The 16,268-nt window shown below is 59.7% G+C and overlaps 2 protein-coding genes across 3 annotated transcripts in view; one reads left to right on the forward strand and one right to left on the reverse strand.

The window, feature by feature from the left end:
• RSPH14 (radial spoke head 14 homolog) overlaps positions 1-16,268 on the forward strand; it is an 82,451-nt gene that overhangs the window by 41,724 nt on the left and 24,459 nt on the right. The window lies entirely within an intron of this gene.
• Positions 1-16,268, reverse strand: part of GNAZ (G protein subunit alpha z) — a 51,784-nt gene that overhangs the window by 21,671 nt on the left and 13,845 nt on the right. For both annotated transcript variants that reach the window (XM_055322662.1, XM_055322664.1), the window contains one exon: positions 6,932-8,082. In XM_055322662.1, the coding sequence (XP_055178637.1) occupies positions 6,932-7,654 (723 nt within the window). In that variant the 5' untranslated portion in view covers positions 7,655-8,082. The remainder of the gene's footprint in view (positions 1-6,931; positions 8,083-16,268) is intronic.

The following is a 16,268-nucleotide window of genomic DNA, read 5'->3' on the forward strand; positions in this document are numbered from 1 at the left end:
CAACGGCCTCAGTGGCTGCATGTCTCCCTGGGAGCAGAGGGAAGGTGGTGTCAGCCCAAGGAATGGAAATATCAGTTGGCTCAAGTGCTAGGGGCCACATATAGGCATCAGGCTGTGCTGAGGGGGAGTGACAGCTGATAGCTGCTGCATTCTCTACCCTTTCTCCGCTTTGCCCTCACCCATCACACACCCCCTGGGGACTAATGTGAAGGCCAGGGCCCTAGGTGGATACACTGGCTACTTGCTGAGTGGGGGCCATGGGCTCACAGCCAGAGTCTTGCTGAGAACCAGGTGACCTTAGCCCTGTTGGGGCTGGGACAAGGCCTGGGCCACAGAGCAAGGGACCCTGGATGGGCCCAGAGCCTGATGAGCTCACATGGAGGTGGCAGGGTACTGTTCACAAGCATCGACAGCGCCTCTGGGCCGAGACAGCAATCTGGCTGTGAGTGCACATGTGCCTGTCCCCCTTGTAGCCAACCACAGAGAGAAAGAATTGGTCTAAGCTGTAAAGGGGATGCCGCTGGGGAGAGCTGTGGCCAGCTGAGCCCTGTGTCCCCCTGTACCTGCAGGGGGAGGCACCATCGTGGCCTGGCCCCCTTAGTGCCTTTGTCTCTACAGAGTGGCTCGGATCTGCGCCTGGGGCTGTCCACTCCAAGGAACCCAGGCCCCTCTGCCAGCAGGCCCATCTTCTGGCTCTGGTCCAGGAGGTCTCTGATGTCCCAGGGTCATCCATGATTTGTGGAGGTTGTAATAACTTGGATGTGGCCCTGGCACATCCTGAGATCGGAAGGAGGTGCTCAGGGAGATCAGTGCTGGGGTGGGGGTGGGGAAGGGCTGGCCTCCGTGCAGGTCAGTGACACGCCTTCCCAGCACTGTCCCAAGTCTCCACGGTACAATTCCTGGATCTATGTCTTCGACTGGGTCAGGGGCAGGAGGCAGGGTGGGGATGTACTCTGCTCAGGCTGCTTGTTGGTCCTGCCACTGATGGGGTGAGGGCAGTGCTCACCCTGACAATTACTCAAGTCTCTTGAGGCCCAGGGGGGGAAAGCGTCCATTCCCCCAGGCCCTCCCTGGAGCATCCTGTACCTACAGGACATGGGGATTCCAGAGTCCCCTGGAATCTCTGAGGGAGCAGTGTCAGCCTGCCATCCGAGAGCCAGACTCAGCTCTGGGACATGTGATGCTGATCCATAGGCCCTACTTTGCCCATTTGCAAAGCTGGCTGGTTAGGACACTAAAGGACATGTGAGATCCCTTCCAAATCTGAGCCGGGGTATCACCCCCATCTGGCTGTTGCCCTTTCTAATCACCTCCTCCTTTGGCCCAGCTCTGGGATCTCTAGCTTTGCTAACCATCAGTAAATGCCTACCTATCTCACTGCAATCCAATGCATCACCATCAACGTGCCATTTTGTGACACGACACCACTTTTAAAGGCACTAAGACAAGCTCCTGTTAGGGCTGAATGACAAAGCAGTGCCGGGGTGCAGGTACATAGTTTGTAGGACAGCCTTGAGCAGCCCCCTCCTCTGGGGCACACTGCACACCTCTGCCCCTAGGGCCTGGCACTTGCAGGGGCTCCCAGAAAGGCTGAGTGTCCCAGCAGCTACACACTCAGAAGGCAGGGCCCTGACCCCTGGCTCTCCCCCAGCCTGCATGTTTCCTGCCCCATCTAGTCTGCTGAGTACCAGTGTGTGCCAGCCTAATGTCCACAGCCCATGCCACAGACGGTGGGTGGATGACGGCGCTTTGATCCTGGCCTCATGGTGTGGTGGAGCTGTGACCTGTCCCAGGGGAGCTGAGGGCCCCAGGATGAGGAGGGGCCAATGGCTGGGGCTGAGCAGAGGTGACAACCACAGTCTGGTTTTGTAGCACCCGTCACCTGCAGAACTTGTCTCCCTACAGGGCATGTCCTCGTGTTCAACTCATCACCCCAGGGACCCTCTTCCACACATGTCGGCCAGCTATCTGTTAGAGAGAAGTGGGGACTCCAGGCCTCCCACACTGAAACTTGCTGTGGCCCAGACCATACCCTGTTGTGGCCACAGTTGGTTCTACATGAAAGCAAAGCAGGGGACACCCCTGGGAATTGCTCCCTGCCAGGTTCTGAAGGAGGGGCAGGTGTCCCTAGGCAGCATGAGGTTTGTAGAAATGATACCACCACTGTGCTGGGTGTGTGCCCCCTGCCCTCCCCCCACCCGCCCCAGCAACCTGTGCCTTCAGGAAAGCTGGGTTCACCTCAGCGTCTGGCCTCTAGTCCGGGCCTTGCATCTGCACAGCACGTCTACAGCAGGTGCACAGCAGGCCCTCTACAGGGCTCAGAACACCAATAGCTCTGCCGGAAAATGGGCAACTAGGGAGCTCCCTGTGGGTCTTCATGTGAGAACACTGTGATGCTCTATAGCCTGGCCTTTTCATCTGTCCCTTCTAAAGAGTGCCTGTACCATTAAGCCACCATGCAGTCCACTAGCAGATCTGTAGGGGCAGAGGTGGGGGGGGCAAGTGCCCACCCCCCTGCCGTCTGAGATTTCCAGCAGGGTGTTGGGGTCCCACCTGCTGGGGCACTAGAGGGGAGGAAGCAGAGCCCCTGCACGGGCAGCTGAGTGAGGGGCCTGGCGTGGGGCCTTGGCCATGTAGCTTCTCGGGGCTGACACGGTGGGATGGGTGGCTAGCCAGCAGGCCTCCGTGCCTGAGTGGGGCCATGGCTGAGCCTCTGAGTCTAAAGCTCTGTCTCTCTTTACTCCTGGAAGAGGCCATGGGACGGACCCACAGGCAGGCAGAGCTGCCAGGAAGTGGCATTCCCACAAAAGGCGGCCAGAGGCAGGGAGGCCTGGCTGCAGATAGCAGGTGTGGTTCAGGGAGGGACCATGACTCGTCCTAAGCCCGGGCACCCCCACCTGTCCTGCCTGCCCCGTGACTGGGACAGCAGGCACAGCTGCCACCTCACAGGATGGGGCAGGTGACACATCCATGGGCTGTGCTCTAGCCTCCTGGCCTCTCTGAGGGGACCCCTTGTAGGGACAGTAGATGCCCACCTGACTGGAGTCCCCAGGCACCTGCCAGGACTGTAGAGGGGGGTGGGGCCCCAGGCAGGCCCAAGGACCCCTTAAATCCTTTCAGGATCAGGGCGGGGAATCATTATGAAGGCTGGGCGTGGCCCCTTGCATCTGCTCCTTGCCATGGTCCACAGACACCCCGGAATCGGCCTCCCCTGCTCAGGTGCTGCCCTGTGCTCCCTGCAGCCCTCTGCAGCCCTCCACGCCCAGGAGCCTAGAGATCCCGACGTTACCCTTGGCAACGTGCTGACGCAGATACCGGCGGGGGGGGGGGGGGGGGGGGCTGGGGGAGGTGGTGGCGGTGGCTGTGGCTCGTCTGCCAGGCATGGGGGTGGGGGGCTCCACCAGCCCGCTGTCAGAGCAGACGAGGCTCCTGGAGGCCTCAGGAGCCGAGCAGGAAAAAAGATCTCGAGGAGCCCGGTCCAGAGCCTGGTGCTGGGCCACCAGGTTCCCTTGGTTTCTGCAAAACTCGGCGTGGCTGGCTCTTGGCTCTCGTGCCTCTGCTGGGGCCCGGGGACAGTTGAGGGCCCTTGAAAAGAAGGCACCGGGGCGGCCCTGTCCTGTCCTGATGGCTGCACTCGCTCTCGCTCGCTCCGTCAGGTGGGAGGAGGGCAGGGGCACAGGGGGGCGGGCAGGCGGCGGGGACAGAACTGCGTGCGGGCGCCGCAGGGGCAGGCTCTGCTCTCCGCCTGGCCCGGCTCTGCCCCGGGCGGCCAGCCCACCGCACGGCCAGCGGCCGGAGGAACCACAGGGGCTATTGTCTTTCCTCAGCAGCCTGTTTGTTTTCCATCCTGAGATATTGCTGGTAGAGCATGAAAGGTCACAACTATTTGGAATCCAGTGAATTTCCAGCCTCGCTTGAGTTTCTCACGAAGAATTTCCTTTTCTGGGGAACAACCACCTCCCCGGGCCTGCTGAGACCAGGGTGGCGGGAGCGGTGGGGTGCAGGCCTGGCTGCTCTCCCCTCCCTTTAGAAAATGCCCTGAGCAGCTCCAGAGCCCGGCTGCCTCCAGGAGGCAAATACAGGCCTTCCAGAGAACCCCTCCCCAGCCAGGCTGGGGGGTGCCATCCCCACCCAGCTGTGCATCCCCCACCCCGGGGAGAGGGCCGGGAGCAGCCTAGAGATGTGAGGGCCTTCGTGGGGCTGCCTGTCCTGCCGTTCATGCCCCCAGCCCAACTGGGCAGTCGTTCACTAGCACACAGGTGGGGACCCATCTGTAATGACAGACAGGCTGCAATAGAGGGGTGTGCTGGTGCTGGGGTCAAGGAAGGTCTTTCAAGGAGGTGATGCCTGAGATGAGACTTGAAGGGCGGGGACAGGCCGGGCCAGGGTGGTCACACACTTAAGGCCAGAGACAGGAGAGTGTGTGAGGAAAACAAGGCCAGGAAGGCCAGAACAGAGAGGAGAGAGGCAGGGGGGGGAGGCAGGGAGGGCCAGGAAGAGCCTCAGACGAGGGAAGGCTTGGCCTTGGGCCCATCTTTGAGGACACTTGGGCCACCTCCTAGTTGACAGGTTCAGATAGCAGAGATGATAGCCAAATACCTCCATGAAACACGGGACCAACTCGGGGCTGAGGCATCCCGCCTCCCACATCCTGCCACACCTGTGGGCACAGGCTGGGCTGACAAAGCTTGCCAACAGATGGTCTGGGAGCCCAGGCCAATGCTGAAGGAACTTGCCACCTTGCCCTGGAGATGACAGACTTAGCAGCCCGAGATCCTGGCCTCAGGAAGGCCCCAGAGCACAGGCTATCACCAGCCTCAGGACATGGCAGAAAAAGGCGGAAGGCCGGAGAGCTGACCACAGGAGCACCATGTGGCTGGCAGATGTGATCCGCCACTGTCCTGGGGCCTCACCCGGGCCCCTGACCTGGGCCTTGCGTCACAGCCTGGTCAGCCCCGAGCCTTCTGCTCAGAGCAATGCCTCATCAAATAGCCTGACCTTTCCCATTGGCTGGGATGTCCCTCTGCCCAGAACCTCACACGGCACCAAAGTGGGTGTGGGCAGAAGAACAAGAGGAGCTAGAAACCCTAGAAACACACAGTGCTGGGAGCAAGGCAGGCCTGCCCCGTGGATACAGTGTCCTTAGCCTAGGCCCCTGACACCGTCACTGCCTGGCACAGCCCTGGAGAGCCCCTGGGTGCACACAGGACAGAGGGGGAGCCCAGCCTCCTGTCTTCACGATCACCTGCAGCTGTTTCTTTCCCCTTCTCCAAGAGGCTAGATTTCCTTGAAAACCTTGAAAGACACAGACCTTCTCTCCATCCAGAAAAACGCTCAGGCACCCAGCATGGTGGCCGCAGCCCAAGGCCGTCTGTATACTTTCTTGGGGCTGCAGCCCAATTAAGACTCCCAACTGAACCCAAAGAACAAAGCCACCACCTGCCTTAAAAAAGACTGAATGAAGGGCCAAGCCCCTTCCTTGCCATTGCCCTGGTCCCCTAAGGCCCTGGAGGCTAACCCCCCACCCCCATTTCCCAGCACAGTGGGTCCCCCACCAGGACCATCATCACCCCTTCCCCTTGCCAGACCACTGCCCCCCTGAGCCGCTGGCACCCACAGCTCCATACCACGTATGGCTATTTGTGGACCCGTTTGCCCCCACACCTCCTGCCCCCAGCGTCAAAGGCCTCAAGGGCAGATTGCAAGTCTCTGTTCAGTGCTCCTGCCTGGCACAAAATGTCCTCTGTAGGACAGCCTGGGCCACCCCCCACCCCATCAGCTGCTCAGCCTCCACCACCACTCCTGGGCACCCAAAGCCCCTGCGGTGCCTTGTGCACTGGGCTTTCTGCCTTGGTTGCACCTGCATCATGCTGCCCACCCTCTCCCCCTCGAGCCCCCACTGGCTCAGCACCAACCCTGGGTGCTCCTGGGTACCTCCCTGCACTGTGTCCCCTCTATGGGGGCTCCATCCACCCCCTGCCTTTGAGCGCCCTTCTCCACGCTGAGAACCACGGTGTTCAGGCTGAGGGCCTGAAAGAACCCCCATACCCACCCGACCCCTGGGGATTAAGCCTCAGAAACAGTTCTTAACCCTGTTGCTGCCAGACTCTAAGGATCCCAATGGGGCTGTGGGGCCGTGGCTGCAGTTCCCAGCACCCATAACAGTGCCTGTAATCATAGGGGTTTTGTGTATTTCCTGGATTGCTACATAGACCAGCAACCGGATGCCTGGTCTGGGCCTTGTCCCCATTCATGTCCTGCCGAGCTGTCAACCTCCCTTCCAGCCTCCAGGGCTACTCCCCCACACACGTGACTGCACCCCAAACTCACCCAGAGCAGAGCCCCTCATAGGGCCCAGCTCCCCCTTCTTCCACCCCAGTGAGCCTTCCCTGCGGGCCGGGCGCCCCAGGGCCGCTTTTCTGGGCTCCAAGCAACATGGTCTTGGGGCCAAGGAGTAGGTCCCACTTGGCAGAGGGATGGCTCTCCATGCCCTGGGCATTTCGGGCATGGGTGTGGGCTGCTCGTGGCACTGAGGCAGGGGCCACCTGGGTACCTGGGGTCTATGAGCATCCTGAGGGTAGTGCTGTCAGCAGCTGGGTGAGGACATCCCTACCTGGTGGGGCCCGAGGGTGTGGTGGTCACTCAGAGGGATGCAGAGACCCCGAGGGCCCGTGAGGGACCCTCAGGTCAGAGTGGGACCTGTCCGTGCTAGTGGCCCCCAAGAGAGGCACCACAGCAGACGGTACCCCAAGGCCCTCCAGTGCCTGAGATACCCACCACCCACCACGCTCCACGCTGTGCTCCCAGAGACGGCCCTGGCCGGAGCCACCGTGCCTCAGCCTCGCCTGCCCTGCCCACCCCCTCAAGCCCACCCGCTTCCCAGGAGCCAGCCGAGGCGGGAACAGGCAGGGGAAAAGCCCGGCACACTCACCGTCTGGTTGTCCTCGTAGAGCTTCAGGTCGTAGCCACTAAGCTCCACACAGAAGATGATGGCCGTGACGCCCTCGAAACAGTGGATCCATTTCTTGCGCTCCGACCTCTGCCCGCCCACGTCCACCATCTTGAAGGTCAGCTCCTTGAAGGTGAACTTGTTCTCCACGATGCCCGTGGTCATGTCCCGGGAGCGCAGAATGTCCTCGACGGTGGGGATGTAGTCGGGCGCGGCGATGCGCTCCAGGTCGTTCAGGTAGTAGGCGGCGTTGTCCTCCAGGTGGTACTCGCTGGAGCGGCCGAAGCAGGCCTGCGCCCCGGGGTCAGCCCACAGCCGCCGCATGACGCCCAGCAGCTCGGGGGTGATCTCGCCCTTGCTCTCGGCAGGGCCGGTGAGCGCGAACAGCTGGACGGCGTCGTAGGCGCGGTCCGGGTTGTGGAAGTCGATCTTGAGGGCGGCCAGGGCGCGGATGATGCGGGTCAGCGAGTCGATGGCGTTGTAGATGATCAGGGGCTTGTACTCCTTGCAGGCCTCCAGGTTGAAGCCGCCGCTGTGGATGATCTTCATCTGCTTCACGATGGTGCTCTTGCCCGAGTTGCTGGTGCCCAGCAGGAGCAGTTTGATCTCGCGGCGCTGCCGCTGGCTCTCCGAGCGCAGATGGCGGTCAATCCTCCGGGACCGCCGCGCCGCCTCTTTCTCCTCTGAGCTTTGCCGACATCCCATGGTCCGGCAGCGGCGGGCCCAGATGCAGAGCACGGGACGGGGCGCCGCTCCCTGTCGCCGCCGAGTGGGGGGGGGGACGCCGAGACGCGGGCCGCGGTGCCGGCAGACGAAGCGCGGCTGCCCTCGGAGCGCTCAGCGCGGGCGGCAGGGCGAGGCCACGCCACGCTGCAGCCCCTGCCCCAGCACCTCTGCTCCAGCCGGCATGGCGATCGCCCGGGGCGAGGAGGCCGCCGAGCCCTCCCTCTAGTGACTCTCCACCTGCCCGGGCCACTGTGGGGCCCGATCTGCCGCCGTCATGCCCTGTCCTCCCGACGGTGGGAAGCAGGACTCCAGCGTCTGCCTAGGCTGCTGCCGTCTGGCCGCCGCTTGCCGGGCCGGTGCCGCGTGCGCTCCCTGCGGGCCCCCTGCCTTGGGCATCCGCCCTTCACCTGCCAACACAGAGAAGAGGGTGAGCCTCCCCCCTGCCACAGGCTGGGGGGGAAAGAGGGAAACCGGGCCTCCTCGGGAAGCAGCCTGGGGGATGGTGAAGCACACCCGCTCCCCTCCCTGGGACTCCGCTGAGTTGCGCCCCACTCCACGCCTCACACCCTGCCTGGCCAGCCAGTGTGCCTGAAGCCTGGTACTTGAGGAAACGGTGCCCAGAGCCACACTGGGACGTTAGCCTTAGGGTTTCTGGAGCGAGGGAGGGAGTCCGGGGCCCTGCTGCCCCTCCCTCCCCACCTGCATCCGGCCAACCTCACCCTCCTGCAGCCTCCGTCTCTGGATCTGTTGTTCTTTAGGATTCCATACAGAGAACCTGCTCTGATGTCCTCCCCTTACCACCACCTCCCTCACCCTCTCCTGTGGCTGCCGGGGGTGTACCCACATGTGTCACAGCATCAATGGGCCTTGGCCCCTCCTTGGTTTACAGTGGGGTCCGACACCAGGGTAACTGGATGATCTCCCCTCACCACCTCTCATGGGAGCTGGGTCACTCCTTCGCTCTCTCAGGGCAGGACATTCACCAGGAGGAGGCTGGCGAGGCCTGGCAGTAAACAGACAGGCAGGGAGCAGAGCAAGGCAGAGGTCTCAGGCGGGGCAGGCGGGGAACATGGCAGCCTGGCTCCTGGTGGGTGAGGTGGGTCAGTGGGGAGAGGCTTGGGCTGGGCGGGCTGAGTCGGGGAAGCAGGGGCTGGGGGGGTACAGGACAGTAGCCAGGTGTGGGAGGCAGGTGAGCCAGAGTATGTCTGAGAGCATCAGGAACCACTGAGCCCAGGGCAAGGCAAGGGGGCAGCCCACAGACTCCCTGGTCCTAGGCCAGGTCTTTCATGTCCCTGTTCCCACCTTGATGGTCAATAAGGAACAGCTGTGCTCACACCCTGGCCAGGGCATCAGCACCTCAGTGCCCAGCCCTCAGCCAGCCACCTGCTGACCCAGGATACCTGCAAGCTCTTCCCAGGCCTCCCCCGATGACCTGTGAGTAGCTGAGCCTGGGCCCTCCCCACCAGGGCAGGCCCAGAGCTCCGGCTCTGCTCCCATCTGGGAGCCTGCCCACAACCTCTGTCCTGGCCTGGCTACCCCTTGCAGCCTCCTCACTCTGCCATGGCCAGCACTCACCCCCCACCCCCGATGCTCCCTCATGGCAGGCCCTGGATGGCAAGGACCCTGAGGCCCGTTCTTTCCCTGGACCCACCTGCCTCTGTAGCCAGGGGCCCTGCAAGCACCTCTCATGCCACCTCTCCCCCTCGGTTGAGCCTTCATGTGTCCCCAGTGCTCCCAGGATGATGAGTCTCATCCCAGCTGTGTGGCCTGAGCACTTGACTCCACGTCACAGAGCCTGTCCCTCACCGGTCATAAGCATCTGTTAGAGGTAGAGCGTTCAGTGCAGCGTCTGGAACCCAGGCAGTGGCAGCTAGTACCCCCGTGTCCTCATCACCTGTGGGTGCTCCCTCAGAACCAAGCATTGCCTGTGGGCTAACATAGCCCAGGGCCTGGGAGCTGTGGGCACTCGGTGAGGGCTGGTGGGAGAGTGGGAAGGGAAAGCCTCAGGTATGAAGAGGCTGAGGACCTTGTGGCTTCTCCGTGGTCCCACCGGATTTTTCCTTCTTTGCATTTTACCATGTTTCCTGTATCTTCCTAAATGAATTTTTTTCTTTTGTTTTCTTTCTTTTTTTTTTTAATTTTTGTTTTAAGAGAGGTTTGTAAACAAGCATCAGGGCATGGATGAGGCCCTGTCTCTCATGCTATCCGAGACTTGCCTCTTTCCTCCCCGGGCTGTGAGTGTGTGGAGCGGGGGCCCAGTGGCTGCTCTCGGGGCCCCTGCTGAAGACCCAGCAGCCCCTCAAGGTGTAGGAAAGAGCCCAAGAAGGGCTCCTGGGGCCTTCACTCCTGCACAAGTGCCAAGGTTCTCCCTCCTGAAGGCAATGCCAGCCATGCCAGGGGTGCCCCATGTTGTCATTACTGTTTCCTTCAACTTGTGTTTGAGAATCTGAGGGACACCCAGGCCCCAAGCGACCAGTTCTCCCTCAGCTGGTCACTGCCACCTAGACAAGCAGCAACCGGGCACCAATTCTGCATGCCCTGAGGCACCCTTCAGTGACCCCACTCTTGGGATGTGGTCTAGCTGAGAGGTGACATGGCCTGGGGTTGTGCAGGCCAGTCCCCTGCCTCCATTCAGAGCTGCACCCAAACAGACCAAGACGTTGGCTGCTTCCTCGCATGACCTCCCTGTAGCCAGATCCTTCTCAAACCCAAATCCCCCCTCTTACAGCTTGGGCCGGGGGAGCCTGCCAGGCTCAGCAAAGGGCTGTCCGCGGGGGGGGGCTAGCTCAGCCACCACTCATTAGTGGCCCCTCACCTGCTCCTGTACCAGAACTTTGCCTCTTCTTCACAGGTCAGCTCATGCGTGACTGCCACCCTGCCAACAGGGTGTCCTGTCCCACCTGCGGCCTGTACCTCTCCACTGCATCCTTCCTTTCTTTGGTCTTTCCTGCCAGGGCTGGGGTTTTCTTAGAAAAATGGTGATGCTCTTACCAAATGCCATATACATAAAATTAATTTAAAAATGGATCAAAGACTTAAAATGTAAACCTAAAAGTATAGTATTAGGAGAAAGCACAGGTCAAGAGCTGCATGACATTGGATTCGACAATGATTTCTTGGATATGACACTAAAGGCTACAGGCAACAAAATTAAAAAAGAGACAAACCAGACTGCATAAAAATTATAAAATTTTGTGCATAAAAAGGCACTATCAACAGCTAAAATGGCAACCTACAGGATGGAAGCAAATACTTACAAATCATATGTTGGATAAGGGGTTAATACCTAGAATATACAGAGAAGTAAACCTCAGCAGCTCAAGGAGCAATCTGCCTGGAAATTGGGTAAAGGACTTGAACACACATTTCTTGAAGAAGAAATCTTGAAGAAGATAAATGAATGGCCAGTAAGCGCATGAAAAGATGCTTGACATCACTGTCAGGACAATGCAGATCAAAACCACAGTAAGATGCCACCTCATGCCTAGAAGGATGAGTACTGTATTTAAAACAACAACAAGAGAAGAATGAGCAGAAATTGGCTCCCTTGTGCACTTTTGGTAGAAATATAAAATAGTACAGCTGCTATGGAAAACAGTAGGGTGGTTCTTCCCTCAAAAAAAATTAAAAATAGAATTACCAGCAATTCCACTTCGGGTATATACCCAAACGAATGGAAATCAGGGTCTGGGGAGAGATTTTTGTACACCCGTGTTCATAACAGCACTATCTGCAATAGCTAAGAGGTGAAAGCAACTCCAGGGTCCACTGGCAGATGAACGGACAGGTAAAATGCCACACACACACACACACACACACACACACACAGGAATATTATTCAGCCTTAAAAAGGAAGGACACCTGCTACAACACGGATGAACCTTGAGGATTTTATGCTCAGTGAAAGAAGCCGGTCACAAAATGACAAGTACTGTGTGATTCCCCATATATGGTCCTTAGAGTCGTTAAATTCAGAGGCACAGTGCCATTAATATATTTAATACCACTAAACTGTAAACTTAAGAATGGTTAAAATAGTAATAAGTTTTATAGTATGTCAATTTTAACACCACAAAAAGGTCTTGTGGGTGAGTTACCCCCAAAATAAAAACAGGAGGCCACGTGGTACAAGAGAAAGAAGCAGGCCCCCTGCCTCCTGGCTTCACCCACCAGTGGAGGGCCACTTGGGGCGCACATCATCCATTCCGTGGGCTGGAACCCTGACCTAATGGCCCCCTGCTTGGACCAAGATTCCCCACCCAGCCTTCAAGTCCAAAGCCGCCCTGTCTAAGAAGGCATGACTTGTGTTTTGGCAAGTGCGTGCTCCACAACCCCAAGGCCAACGGCTGGGCTTCTGAGAATCAGGAGAGTAGACTGGAGGCAGTGGGCGGGCAGCCTGGGGCTGGCCGGGTGGTCCCTGACCAGTGCAGCCACAAGGCAACATGGGAGTAAGGGGGAAGGAAACAGCCAGGAGGCAATTGTGTGCACCAGGCCAAGCCTGGGAGCTTTTGCCACCTACATGGGGCAGCCACCAACAGACACATCCAAGGTGGGTCCCTCTCTTAGAGGCACCCTCTTCTTTCAGATCCAAAGAGGCAAGGCCCACTCAGAATTCCCCCTGTGGTTCTGCAGGGCTCAGCCACATCCCAGGGTGTATCGGTGCTCAATGTTGGGGACTGGCCTGGGCACGGACACAGGGAGGGGGGCCTGTGAACAAGAGTATTTGCTGAGGTCCAAATGGGACTTCAGCACCGTCCCATCCTGAGGCTTGGCTCCTTTGTCTTTATGTGCGATTCCTGCCAGTCCTCTCTCTCTCAGTCTAATGTGGGCTTTACTGGGCCTCCCTGCCACTGGCCTGGTGATGAAGAGCCAAGGGCTGGATGACTACACGGTTACCTGGTTCAGTAACTGCTCACAGGTCCCTGGGGCCTGACACCCACAAATCCCATCCCTTACCACCACCACCACCACAGCACTACTGGGCTGGCTGGAAATTACTGAGGAGTGGGTGAGGGAAAGAGTGTACCAGTGAGAGGAAGGGCGCGTGCAAAGGCCCTGTGGGCGAAGGGAGAGATGAACCATGGCATGCCTGGGGAGCTGAAGGACAGTCAGAATGGTTGGACAGAGAGAGAGGAGGGAGTCACAGGTGAGAAGAGGAGGCAGGGACAGTCAGGGGCACCTACTGTGTGGGTGCAGAGCTGTGGCCATGTGGTTGTGTGTGTGCGCGTGTCTGGGGTTACACACACGCACATGTGTGTATTTGCAGGACTGTGTATGTGTGTATGCACCCATCTAGGTATGTGCCTGTGTGTAGGTCCACGCATGTGCGTGGGAATATGTAAGTGCACGCCCATGCCTGTGGGTGGCTACCTGTGGTGTGCCTGAAGCAGAGGAGATATGAGCTACAGTGTGGAACGGGGCTGAGGTGCGTGAGAGGGACCAAGGGGAGGAGTCAGGGCCTACTAACCACTCACCAGGGGCTTGGGGGGCGGCGGACACATGACTGCTGAATGAATCAAAGACGGGACGCCTGAGTTTACACAGGTGGAGGGAAGTGAGAATCAGATCAAAGGCAGCAAAGACTCTGTGATGGGGAAGGTGCCAAGCTGCACAGGAGCAGGGTCAGGGGTGCTGCTTAACCTAAGGCTGCAGGTCTATGGAGGTGGGCAGGGCCCTGACAGGTGCTAGGTGACCACGAGCAGATGGTGACGGGAGTGGAACAGCTGGTTCAAAGGCTCTGGGCTGAGAATGTGCTTGGCCAGTCTGAGGGTCAGGAAGGAAGGTGGGGAGCTGGCATCTAATGTGAGGGGGTCACTGTAAGAACTCTGGCTTTCTCTCTGAGTGAGCTAGAAGCCAGCCAAGGTTTGAGCAAGGAGTGCCCTGTATGTGACTAGAACAGGGTGCAGCTATCCAGGTGACACGCGGGCTGTATGATGGGCAGTGCCTGGTGGCAGAGCGGTGGTAGGGTTCGGGCACCCCAGGGTCTGGCCAGTAGGCTGGGAGTGGGGCCATCCTTGGAGAGGGGATGCTGGGAGGAAGTGGCAGGTGTGCCATGGTGGGCTCTGCAGACATGTGGCCCACCTTGGCCATGACTCTTGATGAGCTCCATCACATCCCCTCACGGTCTCCCTGACTCACCTACCCACTTGCCTGTGTACGTAAAGGCTGCCAGGATGCGATCCCCAAACCCAGAGCCTACTCAGGGACCCCTTGACGGCAGCGTGCAGGCCAGATACTTGAGCACACACACCACATATGCTCTTTAAGATCTGCCCTGCCCTGCCCCGCAGGCCCCTGACCTTGGTCCCTACTCACTTCCTGACAGGCCCAGCCCGTCCTCATGTCTCACTGCCCCCTCCCCTCAGACATGACCCTCTCAAGTCTCCATTCACGTCACAGATGCCAGGTGACAGTCCTGAGCCAGGGGTGGGGACATGGTGGAGTACAGTGCTGCTACCACCTCTCTGGGGCCTTTCCACACTCTGCTGCCCTGTACCCCAGATGCCCACCATGCAGGCCACGGCTCTCCCCAGGCATGCCCCTCGTGACCTGGCACAGAGCCCCGGCACTGTAACACGTCCGCTATGTAACACGTCCTCACTAATGGCTGACTTAGGGGCCTGGGCAGAGAGGGCAGACCAGGGCTGTGCGACACCAGCCCCTTCTGTACCCCCTCTCCCCCCCCCGAGGAAGGGAGCCCAGAGCCAAGGTCACCAAAGTGTTGCTGCCCAAGCCGGGCTAAGCCAGAGGGTCTCCAAGGAGAGAAGACGGCTTATCAGCTTACCGGGCTGGAGAAGGCCTGGCCTCGGCGGGCGGGGCTCGCTCGTCACTGGGCACCCACTTCCTTGGAGGGAGGTGGAAACAAGAAGCCAAGCCCCTCACTCTGTGGACTCCCTCCCCACCCAAGGAAAGCCCACTCCACACAGAGTCCTGGACCATCAGAAAGGGAGGAGCCAGGGAGGGGAGTCTGACCCCACTGAAGAGGCAGGCCCATGCCTAGACTGAATGGCTAGAGAGGCAAGGTTGTCTGGCGCCCAAGCAGAGGCCACTCAGAGGCCAGCTGTGTGTGTGTGAGACCACAGGTAGAACCCCAGAGGCAGAGGGCAACTCAGGTTTCAGGGCCAGCAGGCAGGGCGAGACCACACACCTAGGGCACTGGTGGGCCTGAGTCTTCTTGCACATGTGACACATGCACCCAGACTGATGCTCCCTGGGGAGTGCTCAGCCCCTAGTGTGAGGATCATCAGCCTGAGGTCCTGGGCCTTTCCCCCCCCAAGAGCTGCCGGCCCGTTGCCCCCCCCCCCATGCAGGCCAAGCATCAGCCTGCCGGGGCAGAGCTATGACTCAGCACTGCTGTCCCCTGGCCCCACACCCCGCCCCAGCTTGCTCAGACACCTTCTGCTCTGGCAGCAGTGGCTCTCCCACCTGCTAGCTCCACCCTGGCACCCAGCAGCTGCTCCTGTGGTGACCTGGAGTGGGAGGAGGGTGGTGGCTCAGGCTAGGTGTCTGTGACCTCAGGCCCTTCCTCACATAAGGGCATCTGGGCCGAGCAGGGAAGGCCCTACCCCACGTCCCAGCAGGCCCACATCGCGGGTCTGCAGGTGCCGGCAGAAGGAGAGGCACGTGGGGGTACCCTGCCATGCTGGGCTCTGCACGCCTCTGCTGCTGGCCTTGGGCTGGCCTCAGCTCGCAGGTCCAAAGGGGTTCCCACGGCCTCCTGGGGCCAAAGCCACCCATGTCATTTCTGTCTTCCTCTAGAGGGTGGGCCCCCTCTCTGCCCTCCGGAACTGCAGCCCTGTGTCAGCTCCCACCGTGGCTCTATTTTAGAAACATCAGGTCCGGAAACGCCTCTGCCTGCACGGTCACTGATTATCGGTCTTCCTCCCCTCTTCGTAAGATGTTTCCCACTGCCCTTTCATGCCTGGCGTCCTGGAATCTGGTGTTCTACATTTTTGGCTGTTTGTGCACCCTCTTTCCTGCCTGAACATCGTGCCCTGGGGTTCCTTATCTGCACCCCCCTTTTAGGTCTTCTTTTAGGTCACATTGGACCTGCAGGGGTCTTCCTGGTGGCCCCTTGGTGGTCTTGGATAAGTTGATGTCCTTCCCCTGCCCAGTTCTTCTACTAGTTCGGACTCTCCGCCTGTCCCCAGTCTGGACAAGGCGAGGCCCAACCTGGTGCGTCCACCTCTCTAGCACCCACCTGCCTCTCTGGCACCTGCCCACCAGCTCCCCATAATGATGTGTCCTTGGCCCCATCCACACGTGTCACCCTAATGGTCCAGTCGTCAGGGCCCCCACAGAATGTTCGTGGCGCCATTTCTTTGTGTCCTCAGACCACCAGGGACAGCTGGGTTGTGCCGGGGGAGGGTCTGTCCCAGGGAAGCTGGGGAGAGTGGGATCAGGGCCAGGGCTTGGTTTCCCTTTCCTTGTCTACACTGTGCTGCCTCAGGCTGCTGGGGACACAGGAGGGGAAGGTGCTGCCAGAGGCACGGTGGGGGACACAGCAGGCACCTCTGTCACAAGTGGGTCAGCCCTGTCCAGGCGCCTACCTGTCCTTATGTGCACATGTCCTATTGCCTCTGCCTCACAGCAT

The sequence above is a fragment of the Nyctereutes procyonoides genome, unplaced genomic scaffold (genome assembly GCF_905146905.1).
Source record: "Nyctereutes procyonoides isolate TBG_1078 unplaced genomic scaffold, NYPRO_anot_genome, whole genome shotgun sequence".
In the NCBI taxonomy this organism is placed as follows: Eukaryota; Metazoa; Chordata; class Mammalia; order Carnivora; family Canidae; genus Nyctereutes; species Nyctereutes procyonoides.